The 26,172-nt window shown below is 56.0% G+C and overlaps 1 protein-coding gene across 1 annotated transcript in view; it reads left to right on the forward strand.

Annotated features, from left to right (window-relative positions):
* The window catches only part of GLI2 (GLI family zinc finger 2), a 247,026-nt gene that overhangs the window by 191,337 nt on the left and 29,517 nt on the right, over positions 1 to 26,172 (forward strand). The window contains 2 exon segments of the mRNA XM_061198931.1: positions 15,803 to 16,005; positions 19,414 to 19,599. Coding sequence (XP_061054914.1) covers positions 15,803 to 16,005; positions 19,414 to 19,599 — 389 coding nt within the window.

Here is a 26,172-nt window from a genome sequence, read left to right on the forward strand (position 1 = left end):
GGGCCTTGTCCTCCTCCCCCACGGCCCACACTGCCCCTCCGTCTCCAGGGAGTGCTCCTTAAAAGCCACGTGGCTGACCGCATCTTCATAGGAACTGCCCGGCAGGTGGACACGGAGCCCAGAAAAGCCCAGGACTACGCAGTTGTAGGGCAGCTCGCCCTCCTCCCTTGGCTGTCTGAGGGCCAAGTGACAGACAGATGTGGAGCTTTGGCTCCTGGTGATGGGCGTGGCCCTCAGAGAGACCTCCAGGCAGGTCCCTTCCTGTCTCTGGGTGGCAGGATGCTGGGCTCAGACTAACTGAGACGCAGCCACAGCAGCCTGTGTCCAGCTCTCTGGATTATGTCACCTGACCCTCATCAGCACCACATAGAAAGGCAGCATGTCACTCCCGCTGGATATGTGGGGAAGCTGAGGCACGGCGAGGGTGACCACTGTCTCCAAGGACATTCTGCTAGTAAGTAGCACAGCGGGGACTTGAACCCGGGCAGCTTGACCCTAGAGGGCTCTTCTCCGCCCTGACCCCTCTGCAGAAGCCTCTCTCCTCTGAGAGCTTCAGATCCCCAGCTCCAGGATCGTGCTCAGCGGCGTGGGTCGGACAGCTCATTTATAATGGAATCCGCCTGTAAAAGTTTAACGAGGAGCGTGTCTGATAAGGCGGCCCGCTCTTTGATCTTTGCTGAACGCTGGCCCTCACAGAAGGGTTGCTGCTTGACTCTGGGCTTTGCAGAGAGCGAAGTGTGGTCAGCCGAGGGCAGGAGGGGCCCCGGGAGTGAAGCAAATCTTGATGTGCAGAAATGAGGCGGGCCTACAGCAGGGGAGGGTGCACAGAGCAGGCGTGGGGAGGCACTGCCCAGTGGAAAGGTCCTGCAGGGTTGAGAGGTGATCTTTCTGGATCCCCTCCGGACCCGCTGGGCCCCCGTCATCTTGGGCAGTTCCCATCCCACACCCCCAGGATGTAGGAGAACAGGGTGGGGCCAGCGTTCAAGTCCTATGCCATCTATATACCCTTGACATCCTTGGGCGGGCTGTTAACCTCCAGAGCCTCGGTTTCCCCGTCTCTAAAATGGAGACAAAACAGTAGCCCACGTGGGGCGCTTGTGAGAATTAGGTGAGTGAGTGAGTATAAAGCACAGAGGACAGGTCCTGGTGCCCAGTGGTTGCTGGACAATGGCTTGCTCTTTCCACTCTCCTGTTGACACCAGAAGGAAACCCACATTTCATTCCAGGCACTCTGCTGGGTGCTGGGCAGATGATATTATATCCAGTCCTCTCAGTGCCCCGTAAGGTGGGTGATATTCTCCCCCATTCATAGAGCAGAAAATTGGAGGTTTCCGGAATTTAAGGGCTTGCCAAGATCACTCAACCAGAAAGTGAGATCTGACCCTCAAGCCTGAGCTCTTCTCTATGCTGTGATTATCCTCGGAGAGGAAGAGGCATCTCATTGTAGGTCTTAGGGCTAAGGTGTGTTATCTTTGCTGTAATCAATCCAAAGGAATTAATCACTAACAGTAAAATTTCAGGTGTTCGTGGACAGATTGGCCTTTGAGGGTGGCGGGGGGGTCTTTTCCCACTGTCCGCGTCCGTGTCGTTCACTCCGGGTGGAAGCTGCTGCTGGTGCCCAGAATGCATCCGTTTACTGAGCCTAATTCATTCTTACTGGATTTATCTGTGTCCCAAGTGGTATCACTTGGGGTCACTCCTGCCAGCCTTGGTCCACACTGGTTGAGAGAATTTGTGAGCAGTGCCCTGCCCCTGAGTCCTGTTGCAGCCATTCTCCAAGCCTCCATCACTGCAGCCAGCATCGCTGTACCAATTATGTGCCCTGGGGCCCACGGGGAAGAAATATGTCCAGCACCATGTGAGCCCCTTCCTTCATCTTCCCCTTCCAGGAGCTGTATTTCTGAAATGTGAACTTGACCTGTCCCACACAAGCAAAGTAGTGTTTACTTGTTGCTTCACTCAGTGGGGAAGTTCTTAGCACTTGTTCATTTCACGACACTCACCCAGTGCCTGTGATGTGCCAGCCTTGCACCGGGGATACGGTCCAAGGAGGTGTAGTCTGGGTACTCACAGCCATCTCATGGCCTGGGGGGGGGGGCGGAATTGAGCAGTTACAGAGTGGTGTGCAGGTGGGAGAGGAGGGGTCGGGGGAACCCAGAGCACCAGGAAACCAGGAGCGGAAAGCATTTGTCAGCAGGAAGGCACGGAGGCCTGCCTCTGCCCATCCCACTGCTAGCCCCAGAGTTGCCCTTGTTCCAGTGAGGGGCCTCGACTCCCGGGCCCTTTTCAAAGCACACACTAATGGACTCCAAAGCTGGGTAGAAATTGACAGCCCACCCACCTCTAAGAAGACGAGATGTCTTATCTAAACTATTTGGGATTATCCATCTCGTTTTGACAGGCATCCAGGAAAGGAAATTCCACACACCCCATTGGCTGGCCAGGCCAGAGTGGAAGAATTCTCACCGTGGAAGAGTTTCCCTGCATGTAACCCACCCTCCGCCCAGGCCTGTTCTCCTTGCTTAAGCCCAGACCCCTAAGGAAGCCTAATGAAGCCCCTCCCCCAACACCAAGACCAAGTGTCTCACTGCCATCTGTGGCTCCCCCTCCAGCCCCCTGCATTTGCCCTGTGATGGGACCGTCCCCATAAAGCCGTGACTTTCTGGAAGATTCTGCTCAGCTGTGCTCAGCCAAGGGTGGCTCCTCTTACAGATGCAAGACCCACATACCCAGAGGCTAACTCACACCTCAGGTACCTGGGCGGGGGATGGCTAATTGGCCCGGCTCCCCAGACAGGTGGATGGAGCCCACCACCTCCCCCTCCACCCCCCAGCTCTGCACAAGTCATCACTTTGCTAGGAGAAAAGTGTCCTTGATAACTTACTCTTGTTTTTTCTGCATTTTTGGGTTTGTATGTTTGAAAGAACTGATCACCTCCCCATCCTTGTGCTCCGAGGAGAAGAAAGTGTGATAAAGGGTGGGTGACTGAATTAACCCCCGTTGCCTGTGTGGCTAGAGCTTAACCAAGTCCATCTGTATGGCCTCCTTTGTAGGTGCAATTTTATAACCTAATTTCCCTATCAAAACATCAGTGTTTACTTAGTAAGAAATCTGCTCTTCATCAGCTGAACACAGTGATTTCTTTATTATGGGTCTGCCCTGCTCGGGGAGTGACAGCTGAGAGCTGGCGCTCAGCTAGGTCTGGCGGAACGTGCATGTCTGGGATGGGAACGGGGTGAGCGGAGGGTCGGAAGGATTGCATATGTATACAGATGTGTGTCGGTCGCAGAGCAGGGTTAGGGTTAGAGTTATGCTCTGGGGCTGGCTGGGAGGGAACCTGGCAGCAGAGAGATGGAGCGGCCAAGATGAGCCCACTGGGTGACCCCGGAGACAATCACTGGACCCTCAAACCCTTCTAGCAGCCCACACAGGTTCTCCACAACAGCCCTGCGGTCTCTCCACTCCCCACCCCAGAACCCCCGTCCGCTCGGCCAGCTTCTAACCAGAGGCCAGCTTCTACCCAGCCATCCTTTTTAAAAATCTGATCTTATTACACTGAAGACGTACAAAAGGATAGTAAAAGCATGGTTACGATGTAAAGAGTATTAATGACCATTGTCCCCTGCTCTGCCCGAGAACGGGGGATGTGCCAGCACCTTTGAGGCCCCGTGTGGCCCTCCAGGGTCCTGCCCCGGGGCTCCCCCTCCACCACCCTCTGGGACTTGGAGTTATCACCCCCTGCATCTGTTGTACCTGATGTCTGACTCTTGTAATAATACATTGTTTGGGTTTGCTCTGTCTGCTTTATATAAATAGAGCAATTCTATTCTATATAAATAGAATCATTGCAGATGGATTCTTGAGGAACATGGTTTTCACGGGTCATGGAATGTTCCAGGGAGTCATCCCCATTGGTGCATGGGGCTCTTAATTCGTTAATTCTCACTGCTCTGAAGCAGTCTGGACTGACAGGCACCTGGGATGCGTCTGTGCTTTTGCTATTTCGAACATCATTGCAGTGAAAGCTCTAGCACCATCCTCCAGGACTCACGTACCACCCATTCCTTAGAATAAATGTGTGTTTGAGAATGAAATTGCTGAGTCATGGGATAGTCACGTTTTAACCCTCCTCGATGTTGCCAGACTTTTTGCCGAGCCACTCCCACCAGCAGTGTTTGAGGGCTCAGCCTACTCCGCATCCTTGTTATCAGGGTGATGTCATCCACATTTTAATTTTTGCTTAAATAGCATCTCCTGTGATTCGATTTTTTTATTTCCCATATCACTAATGATGCTGACTACATCCTTTCATATGTTTCTTGGCCAATAATGTTTCCTGCTCGTGAAATGCCTGTTCAGCTATTTTGCCCATTTTTCTATGGAGTTGTCTTTTTCCTATTGATTTGACTAAGCTTTTTATATATTAAGGCTACTCATTTTGTGGTTGGTTATCTCTGGTGCAAATATCCTCTCCCAGTCTGTGCCCAGTCTCTTTGCTCCCATGATGAAGTGTCTGGGTGATGGGAAGGTCCTGTTAAAACCCGGCTCAGGTTACCAACATTTGATTCATGGTTTTCCCCACATGCTCTCCCCCCACCCAGCTGTCTGGTCTGACCTTCAGCCCTAGGACTCTGCTACCTATTCCCCGATTTGACCCGCCCTTTTTTCAGTTATTCTCCTGTCTCGAAACACCAAGCCTGTACCACTCACTGCCTCCTTTCCATTCCCCTGTGAGAGTCGAGGCCCAGCTCAGATGCCACCTCCTGTGGGAAGCCTTCTCAGATTGCCCTAGCAGAGTGAATGAATCCTTTCCTTCCCACCCCTCTTTCTGCTCCAGCACCTTGTATACTGTTCGTAGGCTGCAGTCAGTGTCCATGCTCCCTCCCTGATCCCAGAGGTCCCAGCATGGTGATTTTGTTTTATTGAAGTATAGTTGATTTACAACATTGTGTTAGTTTCATGTGTACAGCAAAGTGATTCGGTTACGTATATGTCTTTTTCAGATTATTTTCCACTATAGGTTATTACAAGATATTGAATATAGTTCCCTGTGTATGCGGTAGGACCTTGTTGTTTATCTATTTTATGTATATTAGTGTGTATCTGTTAATCCCGAATTCCTAATTTATCCGCCACCCCCGCCTTTCTCCTTTGGTAACCATAAGTTTGTTTTCTATGTCTATGAGTCTGTTTCTGTTTTGTAGGTAAGTTCTTTTGTATCATTTTTTTTAGATTCCACATATAAGCAAAATCACACGGTATTTGTCTTTCCCTATCTGACTTACTTCACTTAGTATGATCATTTCTAGGTCCGTCATGTTGCTGCAAATAGCCTTATTTCATTCTTTTTTATGACTGAGTAGTATTCCATTGTATATATATGTGACACATCTTCTTTATCCATTCATCCGTCAATGGACATTTAGGTTGCTCCCATGTCTTGGCTCTTGTACATAGTCCAGCGTTTGTGATTTTGGGGGGGTGTCTTTTTCCCAACAGCTTGTCATCACCACAGCCACATGGGCACTCATGCCCTTTGCTGAGATCTGTGCGTGGGAGGGGGGGTTCGAGTCAGGGGAATGTCAGGGTTGACCAGACACCCCTGGTTCAGCACGTGTCAGTCAGGTTGGCAGCCACCTGCCCCACTTCCTGGGGGCGGGGTCCTGGCCGAGTCTTCCTCCGACCTCCAGCTCCCCGCCCAGCATCATCAGAGGCCCATACTCTGAGGCTGGCCGAGGGAATGATGCGTGACCACAGGAACAAAATCAGTGAACGGCCGGCTGCTTTGGTCCAGCTCCTGTTTACAGGTGTCCTTCTTGCTGGTTTTCAGAGCCTCCCCACGTGGACAGGGTGCAGCCCAGGTGCACCAGAATGTGCAGGTTGGTCTCTGATTTGGGGAGAGGCAATTCTCCAGTGATTTCCAAGAGAATTCAGTTGCAACCCCCCTTAGTATATTTTGAAAAGGACTTGATTTCTGGAACTTTTAAAATTAATGTATGAAAAAGGTGGTAAGCAACCTTGCCAAGGTACAGTTTCATATACAAGAAAAAAAGGAGACAAGCAAAGAACAACAAAGCCAACAAACAAAAGCCTTGAAGAGGGGACTTCCCTGGTGGCGCAGTGGTTAGGAATCCGCCTGCCAATGCAGGGCACACGGGTTTGAGCCCTGGTCTGGGAAGATCCCACATGCTGCAGAGCAATTAAGCCCGTGTGCCACAACTATTGAGCCTGTGGTCTAGAGCCCGCGAGCCACAACTACTGAGCCAGCATGCCACAACTACTGAATCCCACATGCCTAGAGCCCATGCTCCGCAACAAGAGAAGCCACTGCAATGAGAAACCTGCGCACCGCAACGAAGACCCAACGCAGCCAGAAATAAATAAATAGATTTATTTTTTTAAAAAAAGGCCTTGGAGAGGAGATTGAACTCCACACAGTCGGGCGCGATGGAGCTCTATTTCTATCTGTTCATAGGCCAAGGGCAGCGGCCTTGCCGTGCAAAGGTGCCGGTGAGAGCAGACACATGCCCACCCTGCCTTCCAGGTGCTAAGGAGCCCCAGTTTGGGGAAGAGCAGCAAGGCCAGCTTTGGGGAATTCATTTACTTTCTGGCACATCAGTGGGCCCGAGGCCACCTGCCCGGTGTGTCTGAGAAAGTGCATGCTTGGCCCTGAGCAGCTTGGCAATAGCAGAGGGTCCTGGCCTCCCCACGCTGAGCCCGCCTACCCCGCCCATGGCCCTGGGATCCTGGTGGGTGGTACATCTCAGCCCAAAGGCAGGACCGGTGCGTGCGAGCACGCGGTCCCCAGGGTGGGCAGGGTGGGTGTGTCGGGGTGTGTGCAGGGCGCGCTCAGCTAAGCTAAGGGAAGCTGGTGACCATGTAATCTGGGCGGCTGGCGGGAAGGCACGCTCCAGTGCCCTGTGACGGTGCCCTGTGACGTGGGGGTTGGGAACTAGTGCTCAGATGCCCTCCCAGCCTGGAGGGGAGCTCCTCCCTCTTCCTTGCCCACTGGCCACTGATGGAGCACCCACTGGGGGGTGCAGGGCTACTCCAGGAAATAACACGCCGGCCCTGCTCCCTATAGACCTGACCTTCTCGGAAGAAATGTGACAGTAATGACAGCAGTTCCTGCTGCGTCCCAAAGACCTCCTCCACCCCAGCACAATAGGCATGACACACGTTCCTAGCTCCTAACAAGTTACCGCAAACTCCGTGGCTTAAAACAACAGAAATTTATTCTCTCACGGTTCTGGAGATCAAAGTCCAAACTTAGTATCACTGGATCGAAATCAAGATGTCCGCAGGGCTGTGCTCCCAAAGCGGGCTCTGGGGGAAAGTCGCTTCCTGGCCTTTTCCACCCTCTGGGGGCGCCTGGCGCTCCTTGGGTTGTGGCCGCATCCCTCCAGCCTCCGCCCCACAGTTACAGCCTGCGTCTGGGGCTGGCTGTCCAGAGGGGAGACAGACCCCACGTGAGCTCATCGCCATATGACCAGCCAAGACGGACGTGCTCAGGGTCCAGGGAAGGAGCCGCCCTCCGTATCCGGGGCAGGGTAGGGATGGAGAGGAGGAGGAGGGGTGGAGTGGAGGAGGAGGCGTCCAGGGCCAGCGCTGTGAGGGGTGAGTGAGGCAGGGCGCAGGACCAGAGAGGGGGCCGTGAGGGGCACGCAGGATGCGGGGGGTGGGGCACAGGTGCTGGACCTCGCAGGCGTGCGGCCTCCTGCTGCCACGAGGGCCGTGGGTCACCCCAAGAAGCAGGCCGGAGGTGAGGTCTGTGGGCTCCTGGCCCCAAGCGACCAGACCTCTCCTTTTGCGTCCTCAGCGAAGGGCCCTAGGCCAGGCGAGGAGAGGGTGATGCCCAGCACCTGGGTCTGTGTTCTGGCCCTGCTGCTCCCACCGACCTCGCCGTGGCTGTGCCAACTGTCGCTGTGGGTGTCCGTCATGCTGTCTGTGAAATGGGACGTGAAGGGCTTATTCCTGCCTGTTCTGGCCCTACTGCCCCGCACAGGAAAAGGTCTTTGAACAAACCCGCCAGAAGGAGTGCCTCTGGGTGGCCAAGGGTGCTTCCTCCCAGCCGCCGACCCCCGCGTGGGAGATCCTGCCCTGACAGCTCGTGCTGAGTCTGGGTGAGTCAGCACCCTCAGCTCCGCATTGTCCTCCATCCTCTCCAAACAGGCGCAGTGGGTGGGGTCCAGGGGCGCCAATCCCTGCACATCTGTCCCCTCCTCTCCCCGAATTAAGGAGCACGTTGGTTCCTGCCCCCGCGACTTGGCTCCGGCTGTGCCGAGGATCAGACGCCCCCCCCACCCCTCCCATCAGCGAAGGCTCACTCTGCCCTCCAGACCCCCCCAGCCTGGCGGAAGCCAACACCCTCTAGGAACGCAACCCATGGGGCCAGCACCCAGGGATGGCGCCCGTCCTCAAGGGTCTAGGCGTGCTCGCTCAGGCCCAGCCAGCTCAGGCTGAGATACACACAGATGTGCAGGGTTCCCAGCGCCCTGGCCTGCCCTTTCATCTGCCTGCAAAACTGTGTGCCAGCACACGGGAAGGGGCCTGGGGCTGGATGCTGGGGGACGCGGGCTGGGGCCACTCCGCCACCCTCTGACTTCCTTCCATTTGCTCATCTGTTAAATCTAAGAAAAGAGACGGTGGGCACAGGCCGAACACCTACTAGGCGCCCAGGAATGCAGCACGCACTTTCCACACTGAACTCTTTCCCTCTCCCAGCCGCCCCATCCTGCCAGCCAGGGGGCGGATAGCACCACCGAGGTCCGCAAGGAGTGACAGAGCCGTAATTCACACCCAGAGTCCAGGCCCTGCCCGCCTGTATGAGCAGCTCCCCTCCGCCTGCGCCCCTGCCCCCAGGGTCCAGCTGAGGCCGTGTCTGCAGAGGGACACCAGGCTGGCCTTGTCAGGGGCAGAAACAGCTGTGGCGGGAGCTTGCCTGTCTGTGCGTACGCTCTTGGGGACGTCAGAGGGCTGAGTCTGCCTTCCCAGAGTCAGAATGGCGCTCAGCCCCTGACAGCTCTGCAACCTCGGGCGAGGCTCCTAACTGCCCCGAGCTCGGTTTCCTCCTCTTTGCAATGGGGGCAATGCGACCTGCCTTGCAGAGTTGCTGGACATGCTGCACGCCATTGGCGCCCAGTGAATGTTGACCACGTGCTCAGGAACAGCATCCCCGGCAGCGCCCACTTAGGCTGGAACGGCAACCGGCCGGCTAGGTCTGCACTTGCTGGGTCCCTTTTCCTCCTTTCTTCGCCCGGCTGGTGGCCTGGCCCGGAAATCTTGTCCGGGGGGTCGGCAGGGCCCTCACAAGAGGGAGGGAGGGAAACAGGAAAGAGCCTGCTAAGGAGAGGCCCTCTGCTGGGCTTGCCTCCAGGGAGGAGGAGACACACACACACACACACACACACACACATGCACGTGTGCGCACACACACACACACAAACGGAAGGGCCAGCACAGCTGCCCGTGCCGCCCAGCAGCTATGGGCAGGATGCCTGCAGGCCAGAGGGTGCACAGGCCCGAGGAACTACGGCTTGGGTCTGCCTTGCAGGAAGCCGGGCCCCTGGATCACTCCGGGCAGGGGGAGGCTGATTAGTCAAGGCTCGCCTTGACAGGCCCTGGCAGTTGCCTAAGACAGAAAAAGTCAGCTGAAACTGGTTGAAACAAACAAACAAATGCATTGGCTCAGAGAACTGAAAAGGCCGAGGGTACCAGCTTCTGGCAAAGCCAGATCCCTCTCCAGGGGCTCAATTCAAGAAACTGGTTCCACGGCGCTCAGCTCTGATGTTTGTGTATCATCTCTGTTCCTGGCCTCTCCCTTCAGGGCCCCCAGCGGCTCCACCCACACAGCAACCTCTGTGGGCAGAGCATACTTCTTTCCCAAAGATTTCAGCCGAAGGGGCTGTCTGGGGCACATGCCCATCTCTGATGGTGCCCGGGGATATGGAATGTCTGATCGTCAGGGCACAGGCTACATGGCGCCCACCCACAGCAGAAGAAGGGAAGTGGGTCCGACACAGATCCGGCCCAAAGCTCTCTGTGGGCTCTGCCGCTCCCCCCAAGATATAACCTTCACACACATGTTCTTATGTTCTAGCCTTTCTCTGCACTTGCTGCTTCCTTTATTTGCAATGTGCTCATGAACTCCTGTTCGTCCTTCAGAACCCAGCTCAAGGTCACCTCCTCTGAGGAACCTTCAGGCAGAGTTAGGGAATTTGTTCCTCTGCTGGAATCTTTAAACTGATTTGTGTTTGTGCCTCTTCCACTTGGGCTCTGAGCTCCCTGCAGGTGGCTGGGAACAGAGCAAGGGCTTGGGGCAATTGTCTTGGGAAGATTAACAAATATGGGAAGAAACAGTTGATAGAATCAGGCTCAGATGAGCTCAGAGCTGGACCGAAGGGTAGAAGGCAATGCATAAAGGTAGTGTCCAAGCCGAGCAGCCTGCAGAAAGGCTGACTTTGCCGGTCTGGTTGACTGAGGCCTGCAAGCGTGTGAGTGTGCACACATGTGTGCCTACAGCCCGGGAGAATGTGACCATCTTTTAAAATGAGCTCACACATCTGGTCCCTCCTCCCATCCTCAAGGTCCCTTCCTTGAGTCTCTGCCCAGTTGCCAGAATTCAAGGCCTGGATGGGCCACGGCTAAGACCAGGGTCGGGATCCCGCAGCCCACAGCGTGGAAATGGAAGAAGAAAGGGAGGCTGTGGCTGAGGGGTGGCCTGAGGCAGCAGCTCCGATTTCACGGCATCTGCCTTGCCTGGTAGGTCCGACGGCACTGTTCTTGGTTCCCCAGCGCTGGCAGCACCGCCTGTGTGGGGACTGTCTGTCAGGCGGGATGGGGAAAGCGTCCAGGAGAGAGCAGCTCTGGTCCCTGCAGGACCAGCCTTGAAGGGTGGCTGTGTTGGTGTGATTTCAGGGCTGCTGGGAAGGCCCCTGGTCCCTCAAATGCATTCCTAATGCTTCGAATTCTGCCATTTGAGATTCATTCCTTCGGCTTTGTTTGGTCTGTTAAAACGACAGTCTCCTGGAACATTTGTGACCCTGGAGCCTATCAGTCATTCACAACACAGTGTGAGGGAGAGGCTCCATCTCCCTCCTGAAAGCTGACTCGATTGTGCGTGGCGATGGGATGGGAGTGGGGGTGAAGATAGTCAGGGAGCTGGAGCAGGGCGGGGAATGGGGGGAGTAAGTTCTTTTCTTCCCTGGTGCCGCCGCCACCTCCCTGGTCCTGCACCCGCCAGAGCCCCGCTCGCTCACAAAAGATCGCAGTCATCAAGAGCACCCGCGTCTCTGCCGGGGGACGGGCCCAGGCACAGGCTCGGGTCCAGACCCGCCTGGATTGGTTGTGGTTCCGATACTTGCTCTCTGAGTGACCTTGGGCAAGGGACCTAGCCTTTCTGAGAGTGTTCTCATCTGTAAAATGGGCATAAGGTGCCTACTTTGTGGATTTTTTAATTTAGATTAGTAAACGAAATACATGCATGTGACCCCGTGGCAGCTGGCGCCCAGTCCTGAGGAAATGCCAGGTCAGGGCACAGCTGAGCGGTGCCGTGCAGAGGGGACGTCTAAGGAGGCTTCCCAGAGGAGGTGTCTCAACAGTCGTCTGTAGCTGTGTTGTTACTGGGCCTGTTGTCTTGGGTCCCGCAGGCCCAGGTCAGCAGACACTCCGCACCCCGAGTTGGCTTGTTGCTGAAAAGGGAAGGGAAGGGGCTTAGTGCTTGTGAACCCCTACCATGTGCCCAGCGCTGGTCTTTGTCTACCACCTGGTGAGGCACCAGAGAGGAGCAGCATCCTGGCCGCGGCCACCCAGCTAAGTGGGAAGGACCAGGGTTGGCCCTGTCCCACTGCTTCCGGACCCCGACCTGGGTCCCCCTGGACAGCCTCCAGAACCCAGTTCTGCTCTGCGTTGCCAGGACTCACCTTTGCTTCTGCCCCCCCCCGGGAGGCTCTGCTGGCCCAGACCCCACTCCCAGGCCTGGCACCGGAAGGGCAGGGGCTGTTCTGTGCACCCTTTCACCAGCTCTGTTGTTACCTAACCCACCTCACGGCCATCCCCTGTCGAATCTGCTTAGGGGCAGGCAGTGGCCTCTCCGAGCTTCCTGCTGTGTCACACCAAGGGGACAAGGAGTCCTCAACGTTGTTCCCTGTTGGGGCAGGGAGAGCCTGGGCTGAGGGCGGCACCGTCCTGGCAGTGAGGCAGCTTGGGTTGAATCCTGGCCTGCGTCTCTGGCCACACGGCTTAGGGGGTGACCTCCGTCTCTGGACCCAGAACCCTCGTGGGTGAGGTGCATTGTTGGTGCCAGAGTTTTCACGTCTCCTCCCGCTGGCCATCAGGCTGGCCGTCATCACGGGCTGTGTTCTGAAGTCAGCATCCCTGTGGGGAGGGGCGTGGCCTGGAAGAACCTCGAGCTCCTCCCCGTTTCCTTGGAGAATAATATGATGGGAAGGGGGTAACAGAGGTCACTCTCCTCCAAAGGATGGTAGCAGAGGTGTAGAGACAAAAGTCCCAGCTCCTCAGCGTGGGGACTCGGCCCCCACCTGCCACCTCCGGGCCCAGCTGCTGAGGCTGCACTGATTCTGGCCCCGCCAGGCAGCCCCACAGCGGGGTGCACGTTGCCACGACAAGACCCCCTCCAGCCTCCTGTTTGGCCGGTGGGATGGGAGTCACCTTGGACAGACCAGGGCCACCATGTACCCTCCATGTGTTCCTTTAAATCCCCACGTAATCACTGGCTTGTCTTGTGGGGCCTTAGCTGTGGTCCTGGCACCCCACAGGGTGACCTGTTGCTAGGGAGGCCTGGCCAGGCCACTTAGGGCCACCAGCTTCAGTAACGCCAGGCTGCCCTGCCCTCGAACCTGGCCAGCATCTTGCAGGCCCTGGAACCTACCCTGCCTTGAGTGCCCAGTGGTGGACCAAGGCTCTGAGGACAGGAGACGCATCACTCACTCACTCTCCTCCCCTGGACACATGGCCTCTGTGGCCCAAAGCGGAGCCACCTCTTTGGTCCCTGGCACTCAGTGCAGTTTCCTCACAGGTGGCCTGGCCTCTAATGGCGGCTTGTGAGTGAGGATAGCTGGAGGCTGTGACTGATGGCAGGGGCTCCCTTCTGCCAGGCTCAGTGCCTGGTTCACAGATGTGTCACCATCACTGGCTCTGAAAATACCTCTGAACACCTGCGGGATGCCAGTTGCCTGCCAGATGCTTGATGCAGTGGTGCCTGGGACACGCCCTGCTCCCTGGTTACCTGGGAAACACACCTGCCCACCTAAGGTGGGAACCATGACCCCCGGGGGGAGCAGAGACCTCATGCCAGGGGAAGGGGTTTCAGGGAGAGCACCACTGACCACTGGGGTCCCTTGACCCAGACTTGCAGGGAAGAGAAGGAATTGCCCTGATGAGGTATAGGGCCAAGAATTGGCGTGTAGGTAGGCCAAGAATTGGCATGGGCGAAATCACTACAGCGTGGAAGTGCCCCGGCGGGTTCGTTGGATCTGCACATCCCTTGCAATTACTTTTGCAAAAGCTCGAAAATAAAGTAGCAGAATGCGTACACCCAGGCCTGTAGAATGGCCTCTGAGCACGGAGCTTGTGTAACCCAGATGTTAAGACATCTGGATGTCACCTGTTTGGGTCCTGGTTCGTACTGTGTCATAAGCACAGTTTTCATGCCTTGTTGCACATAATCAGTAATTAGCTCTGGTGTGCTCCAGCCCATGGACAAGTCATGCCCTCTCTGAAGTAACCGATTCTCACAGCGCCTTTTCACACATCCGACGTCAAGGTTTTGAGGGCTTCCCAGGCACATCTGGATTTTGCCCTCAAAGTGTGGTACTAATGCTGTAATAACAACTGTCACTTATTGACTGGCGGCTGTGTCTCAGGCACCATTTGGGGGACGTTCATCCTCATGGCAACCCTAGGAAATGGGCATTGTTGTTATCCCCATTTTACAGATGAGGAAACTGAGGCTTGGTGAGGTTAAATTACTTGGTCAGCGTAACTGAGCTGATGAAGGCTAACGTTCTTTTTTTAAATTTTTATTGAAATATAGTTCATTTACAGTGTTCTGTCAGTTTCAGGTGTACAGCAAAGTGACTCAGTTATATATATATATATGTATATATATATATATTCTTTTTTTTTTTTAGATTCTTTTTCATTATAGGTTATTGCAAGATGTTGAGTATAGTTCCCTGTGCTATACACTGGGTCCTTGTTGTTTATCTATTTTATGTATAGTAGAGTGTATCTGTTAATCCCAAACTCCTAATTTATCCCTCCCCTTACTTTTCCTCTTTGGTAACCATAAGTTTATTTTCTATGTCTGTGAGTCTATTTCTATTTTGTAAATAAGTTTATTCGTATCATTTTTTAAGATTTCAAATATAAGTGACATCATATGGTATTTGTCTTTGTCTGATTTACTTCACTTAGTATGATAATCTCTAGGTCCATTCATGTTGCTGCAAATGGAATTAATTCATTCTTTTTTATGACTGAGCAATATTCCATTGTATATATGTACCACATCTTCTTTATCCATTCATCTGTCAATGGACATTTAGGTTGTTTCCATGTCTTGGCTATTGTAAATAGTGCTGTTATGAATATTGGGGTGCATGTACCTTTTCAAATTAGTGTTTTCTCTGGATATATGCCCAGGAGTGGGATCACTAGATCATATGGTAACTCTGTTTTTAGTTTTTTAAGGAACCTCCATACTGTTCTCCATAGTGGCTGAGATTCTAATGCAGGTTGGTCTGATTTGAACACATATTCTTTGCACTGTGTCAAGTCACAGAGAGGCCCCTATTTTCTGAAAAATCGAAAATGAAATCTTGGTAGATTTGGTTCCAGTGACTTAGCTGTGCTTTCACAGCAGCTTCCCCCAGTCTGATTTTTTCTTTAATATGGGCAAGTTTGGGAGTAGATGACCTCAAAATACCCCTGTAGCTTACGTGCTAACAGCTGCTTGGAGGCCCCCGGGGAGCAGGCCTGTCCTTTTGTTGAGCTGAGCAGGTACCTCCTGGAGGGCTGACCATAGAAATGGGCCGCAGCCACACCAGCCCCAGCCCAGGGGACCACGCCAGGCGCATGCCCGATTGTCAGTGGGCGTCAGAGAAGGGAGACTCTGGGAACATCAGAAGGAGTTCCATGTAAGGAAAGCTAGAATGATATTCCAAAATTTTCATGACGTCTTAGCGTTCCCAAACGCCCCTTGAATCCTGATCTTTTCTTTTACAGCCAATCCCGTGGCTGAGTGCTTCACTGCAGGGATTGTCCCACAGAAGCCCCAAATTCTCCATCTTTCAGGGCATCTCCTGATTTCTCTTTTTCTCAGTTCTGTTAGGAAGATGAGCTCTTTGTATCTTCCCCCTGGTGTTAGTATTTTCACGGTCTGTTTTTCATACCAGTTGGTAGGATGCGGGCATTCGTCCATTTCGGAGACTTGCTTGTTAATGCGTCCGGCCCTGAGCAGGCACCGGGGAAGCAGGGGTGACAACTCACACAGGTGTGTGGCCTGCCGAGCCTGTGGTCCAGCAAATCCAGCCCTGTGTGTGCAGAATTCCATCACCAACATGAGACGGGTGGGTGGGCAGCTGCACCAGCCCCGGGAGCTTTCCACCTGCGTTTACTGGCTAATGTATGAGATTTGAGACTCTGTATGAGGGTGACCAGGGGATGTTGGCGAATAAATAAAGGTGCAGCTGCCCGTTTGGTTCTGCTGCTTGACGGGGTTCCCTGGGCATCCTCCTGGGTGGGCCACACCTTCTTAAAACGTTCCCCTTTGTCTCTGCAGGCCTCCCGCCCTGAGTGGCAGCCCGGTCATCTCGGATATCTCATTGATCCGACTTTCCCCACACCCTGCTGGCCCTGGGGAGTCCCCCTTCAACGCCCCACACCCGTATGTGAGCTCCCACATGGAGCAGTACCTCTGCGCTGTGCACGGCAGCCCCACGCACCCCGCCATCTCTGTGGCCAGGGGCCTCAGTCCTGCGGACGGTGAGTAGGGAGGGCCTGGGGCTCCGGGGTGGGGGGAGGGATGCTAACTCTAATGCTGTTCATTCCTCAGCCGCTGTCCGTGGGATGGTCAGCGGCTGGCCTTCCTCCCTCCCCCCCCATCAACAGTAGGTCTTTCGGGCTTCCCTGGTGGCGCAGTGGTTGAGAATCTGCCTGCCAATGCAGGGGACACGGGTTCGAGCCCTGGTCTGGGAGGATCCCACATGCCGCGGAGCAACTAGGCCCGTGAGCCACAACTACTGAGCCTGCGCGTCTGGAGCCTGTGCTCCGCGACAAGAGAGGCCGCCATAGTGAGAGGCCCGCGCACCGCTATGAAGAGTGGCCCCTGCTTGCCGCAACTAGAGAAAGCCCTCGCACAGAAACGAAGACCCAACACAGCCATAAATAAATAAACAAACAAACAAACAAACAAATAAAAAGCAGTAGGTCTTTCGATAAATGAGGGGTCCAAGACAAAGGAACCAGGGTGCATTGGTTTTTGCGCTCATTAAAGAACTATTCGTAGGACTTCCCAGGTGGCGCAGTGGTTAAGAATCAGCCCGCTGATGCAGGGGAGACGGGTTCGAGCCCTGGTCCGGGAAGATCCCATATGCCACGGAGCAACTAAACCTATGCACCACAACTACTGAGCCTGCGCTCTAGAGCCTGCAAGCCACAACTACTGAGCCTGTGTTCTAGAGCCCATGAGCCACAACTACTGAGCCCACATGCCACAACTACTGAGCCTGTGCTCTAGAGCCCACGAGCCACAACTACTAAGCCCGCGTGTCACAACTACTGAAGCCCACACGCCTAGAGCCCATGCTCCACAACAAGAGAAGCCACCGCAATGAGAAGCCCGTGCACCGCAACAAAGAGTAGCCTCCACTTGCCGCAACTAGAGAAAGCCTGCACGCAGCAACGAAGACCCAACGCAGCCAAAAATAATAAATAAATAAATTTATTAAAAAAAAGAACTATTCATAAACAGCCTTGGCATGCAAATTACGTAAGAAATTAATAAGAATGGTGACGTCTGTTTATTCATGGAGGTCCTATCTTAGGTGAGAATTACTTGGTTGCAAGATGCCAAAGTCTGCAGAAGCTGGTGTTAAGCAGAGTGGGTGTTGTATCGGGGTGTCTCAGGGCCCCCCCAGAGCAGAAAGAAGGCAGAGCTGGGCAGGTTTCTGTCTGCATCTCTGGCAGGTCAACTCATGGCCTCTAAATGGGACCCCAGCCCCAAGGCTCCGGGATGACCACCAGTGACTTTGTGTCCCTCCTGAGAGGATGCTGAGTGGCCCAGCTCCGTCAGATGGCAACCCTGTTCAATTCATTTGAGACAGAAAAGGGCAGAGTCACAAAGAGAAACCAGACAAGGTGAATGGCTGCAGCCGTGGGACATGAAGACGGCCAGCCAGGATGGGGCCATTTGGAAATGGCCCTTCACCACTGCTCCTGGCCCTGAACTCTGCGTGGGCCCCCGAGTGGCTGCGACCAATCCGGGATGCCCCAAAGGGTGTGACACATCCACACAGAGCCCGTGTCTCCTGGGAAGTGGACCGGAGCTCCCCAGCCTCTCCTGGCGGTGCAGGCCAGGGTCCAGACGCTGCTCCTGCCTTGAAGTTCACACGTGGTGCAGCGGGCGGCATGGTGCCCTCAGGAAGATACGTCCACGTCCTAAGCCCCGAACCCGAGAGCGTGGCCTCATGTGGAAAAGGGCCCTCTGCCGATGTGATTAAGTTGGGGATTCTGAGTCGAAGAGATCATCCTGGATTATCCACGTGGGCCTTAAATCCAATGACAAGTGTCCTTATAAGGGACACATAGATAAGAAGACAACGCAAAGATGGGAGTGATGTGGCCACAAGCCAAGGAAGCTGGCAACTCCCAGAAGCTGGAAGAGGCAAGAAACAGGTTTTCCCCTAAAGCCTCCGGAGTGGGTGGCCCTGCTGACACCTTGATTTTGGACTTCTGGCCTCGAGACCTGAGGGAGAATAAAAATCTGTTTTCACAGCAGTTAGCAGCAAGCAAGCCTGTACTGGTTTGTTACAGCAGCCCGAGGAAACTAATACACGCGGAGGCGGGGCGGTCCTCTCAAGGCCTGGGTCAGGGAGGGCCCTGAGAGATGTCTGTAGGAGGGATGAGGAGCAGAGGCAGGGTCCGCCAGAGCAGACTCGTGTGTGTGTGTGTGTGTGTGTGTGTGTGTGTGTGTTGAGAACAGTGGGCACTCAAGGAAGGCTCAGGGAAGAGGCACAAGCAAGAAGGGGAAGAGGAGGGCATTTCAGGCACAGACAGGCCAGGCAGAGGCCGTGGGGCTACAAGCTAGGGCTGTCCCTAGAGGATACAGCAGGAGAGGGAGAGGAGGAGGAGGAGGAGGAAGGGGGGGATGACTGCTTCCATGGACCGGCTGCTTCCTTCTGCCCAGAGTGTGTGCATCTCCTTTGCCACCTGCCAACACTAACAGCAGGGAGGCCAGTTCCCGGGCTCTGGATTCAAACTCCCTGCTGTGTGGCCTTGGGCAGCATCTTTATCTCTTTAAGTGCCAGAGTCCTCATCTGCTGAGGGGATCAGCTCACGGTGTGATGCTAGTGAAACCAGAGAATGGATGTGATCCCCTCAGCCCTGTGACTGCACCCACCCAGCGGAACGCCCAGCACAACGTTGGCTGATGCTATCATTTTTAATAGTAATTTAACTGGTGGGTATTATTATCCCCATTTTATAGATGGAAAACTGAGCCAGCTCAGAGAGCTGTGGCACCTTCTTAATTCTGCACACCTGGTAAAAGCCAGGACCCCCGAGGGGTATGTTTGGTTTCCAAGCCCCTCTTTAGCTAACACCACACCCCTGAGTGCCAGGCCCCCTCAAGATACTCTGAAGTTCATCCTCCCGGCCTCTTTGCTAAGCCCCGGCAGGGCTGAGTGCGGGACTGGAGGCGGACCGCCCGCCCAGGTTCTGACAGGCGAGGAGCTTTATCTGGCCAGGGCGGGCGAGCGCTCGCCTGCCATCCCGCTTTGAGTGTCGAGTGAGTCTGACCTGGCGCCCAGCTCTCTGGCCACCCTGGCACCTCCGATTGCACCTTCTTTTTCCTTTGGAGACTATGCTGGACCACGGACCCTGGAGCTCTGGGCGTCTGTGGGGCCTGGACTGGGAGAAGGAAGCAGTTGTTTATGGCTCTGAGCAAGTGGAGGAATGTGGAGGCTGGGATCTGGCTGCCCCATCAGCAGAAACAGCCCCGCCCCAGCCGGCTGCTCAGGGCTGACCAGGGACGGCGGGGGAGGGGGGCCCAGGGACCCGGGGGGCAGGGGAGGTCTGGAGGGCCCGGAGGGGCCTCCTCGGGCCAGGTGCATGTTTCTCTTCTTTTTGGCGAGATTCTGACAGTTTCTTCCTCTCGCTCCCTCCTGCCCACAGTGGCCCACGAGCACCTAAAGGAGAGGGGGCTGTTTGGCCTCCCCCCTCCAGGCACCAACCCTTCAGACTATTACCACCAGATGACCCTCATGGCAGGCCACCCCACGCCATATGGGGACCTGCTGATGCAGAGCGGGGGTGCGGCCAGTGCCCCCCATCTCCATGACTACCTCAATCCAGTGGATGGTGAGTGCTGGGCCAGGGTGGGTATGGGGAGCAGGACAGGGGCTGACGGCCCCCCTGAGGCCGAGGAGGGTGCTTGTTGCTCCTTTTGTGGCGGGGAGGAGCCCAATGGAGGGATCTGGGGTTTACCCCAGTCCCTGCCATGACTGCTATCCTTGGGGGACTGTGTCTGAACAACACGCACAAATACTTAGTGAGTCATCACGGGCCAGGAAGTGTTGTAGGAATTGCAGTCACTCCAGGGAACAAAAGGGACTCATCTCTGCCTTCATGGAACTTACTTACAGCTTAGTGGGGAGAGACAAACAATTCAGGAATGGGGTAAGGAGCATTGGGTGGATGAGGGTGCCATCTTGAAAGAGGAAATCAAGAAATCCTCACTGAGAAGATGATATTCAAGCAGAGAATTGAAAGGGATGAGCCATGCAGAAATAAGCCAGAGTGATACAGGCAGGAGAGACAGCAAGTGCAAAGGGCCTGAGGCCGCAGTGGGCCTGCTGGGATCAAGAAAAGCCCGGGAGGCCAGTGTACCTGGTACCCAGTGAGTGAAGTGGCAGTAGGGTAGGGCCAGAGTTCAGGGGCTGGCTGTGCCGATCGGTCAAGGCTTGGTGAAACTTTGGCTTTCACGCAGAGTGAGGTGGGGCCCGTGGAGGGGGTCAGACAGAGGAGGAATGAGACCTGACTTATTCTTAAAAGGAATTCTATCTGGCTGCTGGTTGGAGAACAGATTCAGGGGCAAGGTGGAAGCAGGTGGTCCAGCTGGCAGAGGTGGGAGAAGTGGTCACGTTTCAGATAGATTTTGAAGGAAGAGCCACAAGATTTGTTCCTGGATGGGATGTAGAGTCAGGGAGGAAGAAAGGCATTGAGGACAACACTGGGGTCAGGTCTGAGTAGTTGGAGGACAGAGTTGTCAGTAACTGAGCCGGGAGGCTGCAGGCCGGGCACATTTGGGGGCGCGGCCAGTCGGGCGTTCTGGGGAGATGAGGTGCCTGGTGCCCATGAGGTACCAAGTCCCCCACCCACCCCCAGCCATCCTCACAGCTGCTTTTACAGGGGCAGCTGCACCCTAACCGTGAGCCAGACCCTGGGGTCAGATGGAGCCCCCTGTGTGGGGGAGAAAGCTGAAGACATCTTTCCCCCTCCCCAGTCAGCGCTGCTCCACCTGCCGGCCCTGGAGCTCATCCCAGAGACCCCCAGGGATCCAGGCCAGGCAGCAGGGCTGGAAGCCACAGCGAGGAGCCAGCAGGCAGCTCCTGCAGATTTATCCTCCTCAAGCCCTTTTTCACTCCCTGGTGGCAGTGAGCAGACAGAGACCTGCAGGAGACCTGCTGGGTTGCAGGCAGTCCCGTGAGGCCAGGCAGGGCTGCAAGACTCGGGGGGCCCCTGCACCCCTCAGCCACCTCCCGTCCCCCAGTCCTCCGCCCTGGGCTTCCTGTCCACCCCAGCCACTGCAACTCCACCTTTCGGCTGGATCAAAGCCAAGCCCCTCACTTCCTAAGGCCTGGCTGAGATCTCACCTCCTCCAGGAAGTCCCTCTGGATGCCCCCTCCCTCCCCTCCTTTCCTTGTGACCAACCAGGGTTCTTGACCTCCTCAATCAATAGAAATTGATAAGAGGCCAGACAAGAAATTCAGGCAAGGCTTTATGGGGGCTCCTGCTGCAGCAGGGTGGGGGGAGGGCGAGAACAACTAACAAGGTTCCCTTGCTCGTTCGCTCCCCGAGGTGGGGCGAGCTGGTTCCTTATATGGGGTGAAGGTAGGGGTCGGTCCAGGGCTCCGGCTGGAGGGGTGGCTTAGGTGCTTTGCCCACCCCTTTGGTGGTGCTGCGTGCAGGGGGCTTGTGCAGTACATGCTTTTGCTCCAGGCTCTTCAGAAGTGGCAGCTGGGTTTTTGGTCTTTCTGTATCTTGTCCATAATTTGCCCCAACTGCACATGTACACAAGTTGTTTTTAGTCCCTTATAGATTCTCTGTATTTTGTTGCTCAAGATGATGTTTGCCCAGGTGCAAGCACTGCAGCAAAGGGTCCCAGGTCCCACCTGTCTCATCGTCTCTCTGCCCTGCTCACCTCACACTTACAGGGGCCACCTCGAGTGGTCCCTAAGCACCACTCCCCTGCAGTGTTCCCTGCCCTCCCCCACAGGAGTGTCACTGGGGAGGAGCACGGCAGTCCTCCCAATGCCAGCTCTGTGGGTTTTGTCCCGTGTCACCCTCAGCCTGCCCCGAAGGGAACCCACAGCACGACCAAACGATGCCAGCGGAATCTGGTCCCTGGGTCTGTCTCGCCCCCGTGTCTTCCCCAGGATGGTGTTTCGTCCAGGACGGGCACACATTGTAGGGGTGCAGTGAGGCCTGTCGGCCCCCTGAGTGCATAAATCTACATGCTTTTCTCTCTCCTCCCCTTAACAGCCCTACAGGTGCCCCCCACAGGGAGCGGGAGGGCTCTGGGGAGGACATGTGTGCTTGCTACTCATCAGTTAGAAACCAGACAACAGCAACAATACAGAGCATAAAGTTTGCTGCCGTTGTCCAAACATCAGATTCCCCAAGCGATGTCCGCCTTCCAAGGCCTTGGGCTGGGTGGCACCAGGCCAGCCGGGCAGACACGGAGAAGCCATGGCCGAGGGGTCTGGCCAGGCAGGTGTCCCCAGAGGGCAGGAGAGGCCGAGTCAGCACATGTGAGCGCCTGCTGTGTGCACACGTGAGAGCATCCAAGTGAGGTCTGCCTGTGTGCCATGCCTTTATGCACACTCTCCATGTGACTCCCCTCAGCCCCCTTCCGAGGCCAGAATTACTGTCCCTGCTGTAAGGTGGGCTCCCTGGGGTTCCCAGCATCCAGGGTCTTGCCCAGGCTGCAAGTCAGGGTTCCAGGCCCCGCTCCGTCTGTCACCAGCATCACGGGCTCTCCCTCATGCACACCGCCCCAGGCAGCACAGCACATCTGACGGGCCCCGTGAGCCACGGCCTCGGGGAGAGCCCAGTGGGCAGAGCAGCTGGGCTGGAGCCAGCGTGCTGCAGGGATGGTGGTGCTGCGGGCAGGTCTAGGCCACGCCTGCTTGAGCTGCGTCCTCGCTGGGACAGCTGGTGCTGCTGGGACCCGGCGGGGCCTGGACAGAGATACCCTGCATGCTGTGCGAGCGTGGCTCAGTGCCAGCTTTACAGTGGGTGCTCCACGCATGCTGGTTCCCATCTCTTTCCACCCGTATCCTTTCCCTCTTTCAAATCTACCACCTCCTGCAGGGTTTTGTCTCCCGATTGTCGGCACCACCGTCCACCCCATGTTTGGGCCCCAAGCCACACCTCCTCCTGGACACCTTTTCCTCACCACCAGCCCACCCCCCCCAGGCCAGCCCACCTCAGGCCTGCCCACCCCATCCAGCCCACCCGAGACCTGCCAAGTCTGCCTTCTCAGCACCCCCGCTGGCCATCCAGTCCTGTGCCAGCTCCCAGCTCAGCCTCCCTCCACCCCTCCCATCACCCTCGGGGTGAAACCCAGACTCTACCACATGGCCAGCGGCCTTCCCTCCAGCCTGTCTCTCCCCACCTGCGCCCCTGCGCCCGTCCACCATCCCCGCAGGCTGGCTTCGTTCCGTCCTGCACCGGGTCCCAGGACTCAGGTCAGCCGGCACTTCTCCCAGGACACCGCCCACATCAGCTCCCCTTGGGCTCTGCATCTCCCTCCGCCCACCTGCAGGACCCAAGGGGCCCCAGCTGTAACTGGCTGGCCCTTCTGTCTTCACAAACCCGGAGCCCCGCAGGTCCAGGAGCACCTGCCAAGGAGCAGGGCTCTGTGTCTGTGAGGGGAGGGAGGGAGGGAGGGAGCGGCAGTCACAAAAGAGCCTGCGGTAGAAACATGCAAACTAATCGGAAGAAATGGTGCGATGCCAGCAGCTGTCGGCCTGCGGGGAGCCTGCAAGGGGACAGGCAGCTTTGTTCTGGGGCGCTCAGCGTTTGGCAGTGTCGGCTGAGCATCTGAGACACGGGGGTCGGGCGGTGGTGAGGAGGTGAGCTCACCAGTGGGCGTGGGAGCCGCCCCGATGAACTCAGCGCACCCACCGACATCCTGTCTCCGCCTCGGTCTTAAGGGTGTGATGGGCTTCAGGCGCAGAGCGGAGCTTCACCACCTCCAGCCTTGGTCTGGACGGACACATGGGTTTCTCGGGCCGAGGTGGGGGTTGGTGGCGACCCGGGGATTTTCACAAACCCTGGTGAACATCAGGAACAGGTGGTTTCTTTTCCTTTGTTCCCCATCACTTACCTCCAAGGAAATCAGAGTGAAGTCCAGCATGAATTCCTGTATTTGCCGTTACTTAGTTTTTTTCCAAACCAGTTTCAGCCAGAACTTTTGCGTCCACTATTTAAAGTTTTAGGCATTTCTGTGCAGCTCCCATGCCTACGTGGCCCCGAGAGACTCGGGCCCAGGCCTGCACCCGGCTGAGCCCAGACCTGCCTCTGTGGAGGGGGGCGGGGGGGGGTCGTCCCTGGCCCCTCCCCTCCTGTGAACCGTGGGAACTGGGAAAGCCCACCAGCTCTGGTGTTTTCGGCTGGCCCCAGCTGCACAGGTCTGGGAGAGATGCTCCCGGGGAGCCTCTGTCCACCCCATGGAGGTGTGAGTGGGTCTTCCAGTCGAGCTTCTTTGTGCTCAGACTGTCACAGGGAAAGGTGTGCAGGCCTGGGGCCCAGGCAGCAGGGCTCACGGGACCACCTGGGAAAGGGCCCTGAGGCTCTGAGGACATGTGTGTGCACGTGAGGAAGCTGCCCATAAACATGGTGGGGACACGTAAGCTCTCTGCCGGTGCAGGGGCCCTGAGAGTTTGTGCGGAGTTGGGGAGACTCCGTGTGTGTGTCTCTTCTCTCTTTTTCATGCACACACCACACACACCCTACCTACGTACCACGTACACACCCACACCATTTACACGCACACACCACACACACGCACACTCACTCTCCTCATTCATTCATGAACGAGGGTATTTATTGAGCACCTACTACGTGCCAGGCATGGTGCCAGGTGCTAGCAACACAGCATGCCAAGCCCAGCTCTCGCAGTGCTCCAGGGGGGCAGCTCTGTGGAAGCTCCCTGTCGGGGCAAAGAACACCTGTCCCGAGGCCACCCCGCCTACTCAGCCTGTTTCCTCAGCACCCGCACTTCACATTCCAAGAGGAGTCAGAGCCATGGGGGAGAGAACGTCCCGGGGCGATGAGTGTCAAGCTGGGGTGTGGAGACCAGGGGCACCCGGCTGTGAGGAGGCCTGGGGAGAGGGTGTCAGGAAGGCCACCCAGGTCCACATCCGGCAGAGCAGTGTCCCCAGCCCACCCACTGGCAAACCACCCGCAGTTTTACCTTAGCCAAGTGCCACCTACACGATAACTTATTTAGTCTTATATTTTTAACAGACTCACCTTAAAATAGAACTTTATTTTTTTTTCTGAAGTGGGAAACCCCATAATATCTGAGGAAGATGTCCCCGTCTGTGTCTCCGTCACGCCTAAACGATCTCCTTTGGGTCGTGTGTGTGTCCTACGCTGGGGAAGATGCCACAGCCTTAGCGGCAAGGCTGGAGCTGGAGGGGGCTCTGGTGGGTTCTTGCTGAATGGAAAAGCCAAGCCCTCCGTCCCCCGCAGAGCACAGGGCCGGGCTGTGGGCGGGACAAGGGGCATCTCCAGCAGAAGCCGCCCTCCCTCTGCCGGGAGCCTCCTGGCCTCCAGGTGGTCCGTGAAGGCCCATTGCCCCTATTCTTTAAGGAGGCTGATTTATAGCCAGAAGAGTGAGGAGTGATGCGGCTTTGGAAGGTGATAGATAACCAGTCCGGGAATCCGAGGTTATTCCGCCTAGTGGTCCTCTAGAGAGTGGGGAGCTCACTGCTTGTCACTGGGGCCCTAAAATGGAATTTTCTCGCGTGATGCCGTTGAGTATTGGTGATTTAACGGCGGAGGTGCGGCCACCGCCCCCCGCCCCACCACGCTGAGGAGGTTGAAATGTTTCTGAGTGAAATGTTGTGTGCTTGCAGCCCACACTTCCTACGAGCTGTATATTTTATTGTCGTCTTGACACTCATTTCACTCGGATGTCGCCTCCGTTCTTTATGCTGCCTGCGGATCCGGGGAGGTCTCAGGAACCACTTACACTGATCACGCCACAGAGAGGCAGGGGAGCTGACGGAGGGGCTGCCAGAGGCCCCGTTCTGGGAGGGCATCCGCACCCAGCCTGCCGACAGGAGGGAGACCGGGGGCAGGGTGCTGAGGGCAGGCTCGGGCCGAATGGTGTGTCCGGCTCATCTGGCAAGCCTGCCCAGAGTCTCGTGAGACAAGCGTTACGAAGTCACTTTCCAGGTGAGGAGCCTCGAGCCCAGAGCCCTAAGTTTCTTTGTCTCCATCGTAGACCTGGGAAATGCGCTTATAGGCCTCAGCCCCACACCTCTGGGCTCCAAAGCCTCGGTGCTTTCTACTCCCCCGCAAGAGAGGGTGTGAACAGCTAAGTGTGGGCCAGGTCAAGGTCCTCAAGCTGGATTTCCTTAGAGCATCTCCTTAGTGAGTCCAGAAACGATCCGGGCGAGGGGCTGGGCCATGCAGGAA

The sequence above is a fragment of the Eubalaena glacialis genome, chromosome 1 (genome assembly GCF_028564815.1).
Source record: "Eubalaena glacialis isolate mEubGla1 chromosome 1, mEubGla1.1.hap2.+ XY, whole genome shotgun sequence".
Classification (NCBI taxonomy): domain Eukaryota; kingdom Metazoa; phylum Chordata; class Mammalia; order Artiodactyla; family Balaenidae; genus Eubalaena; species Eubalaena glacialis.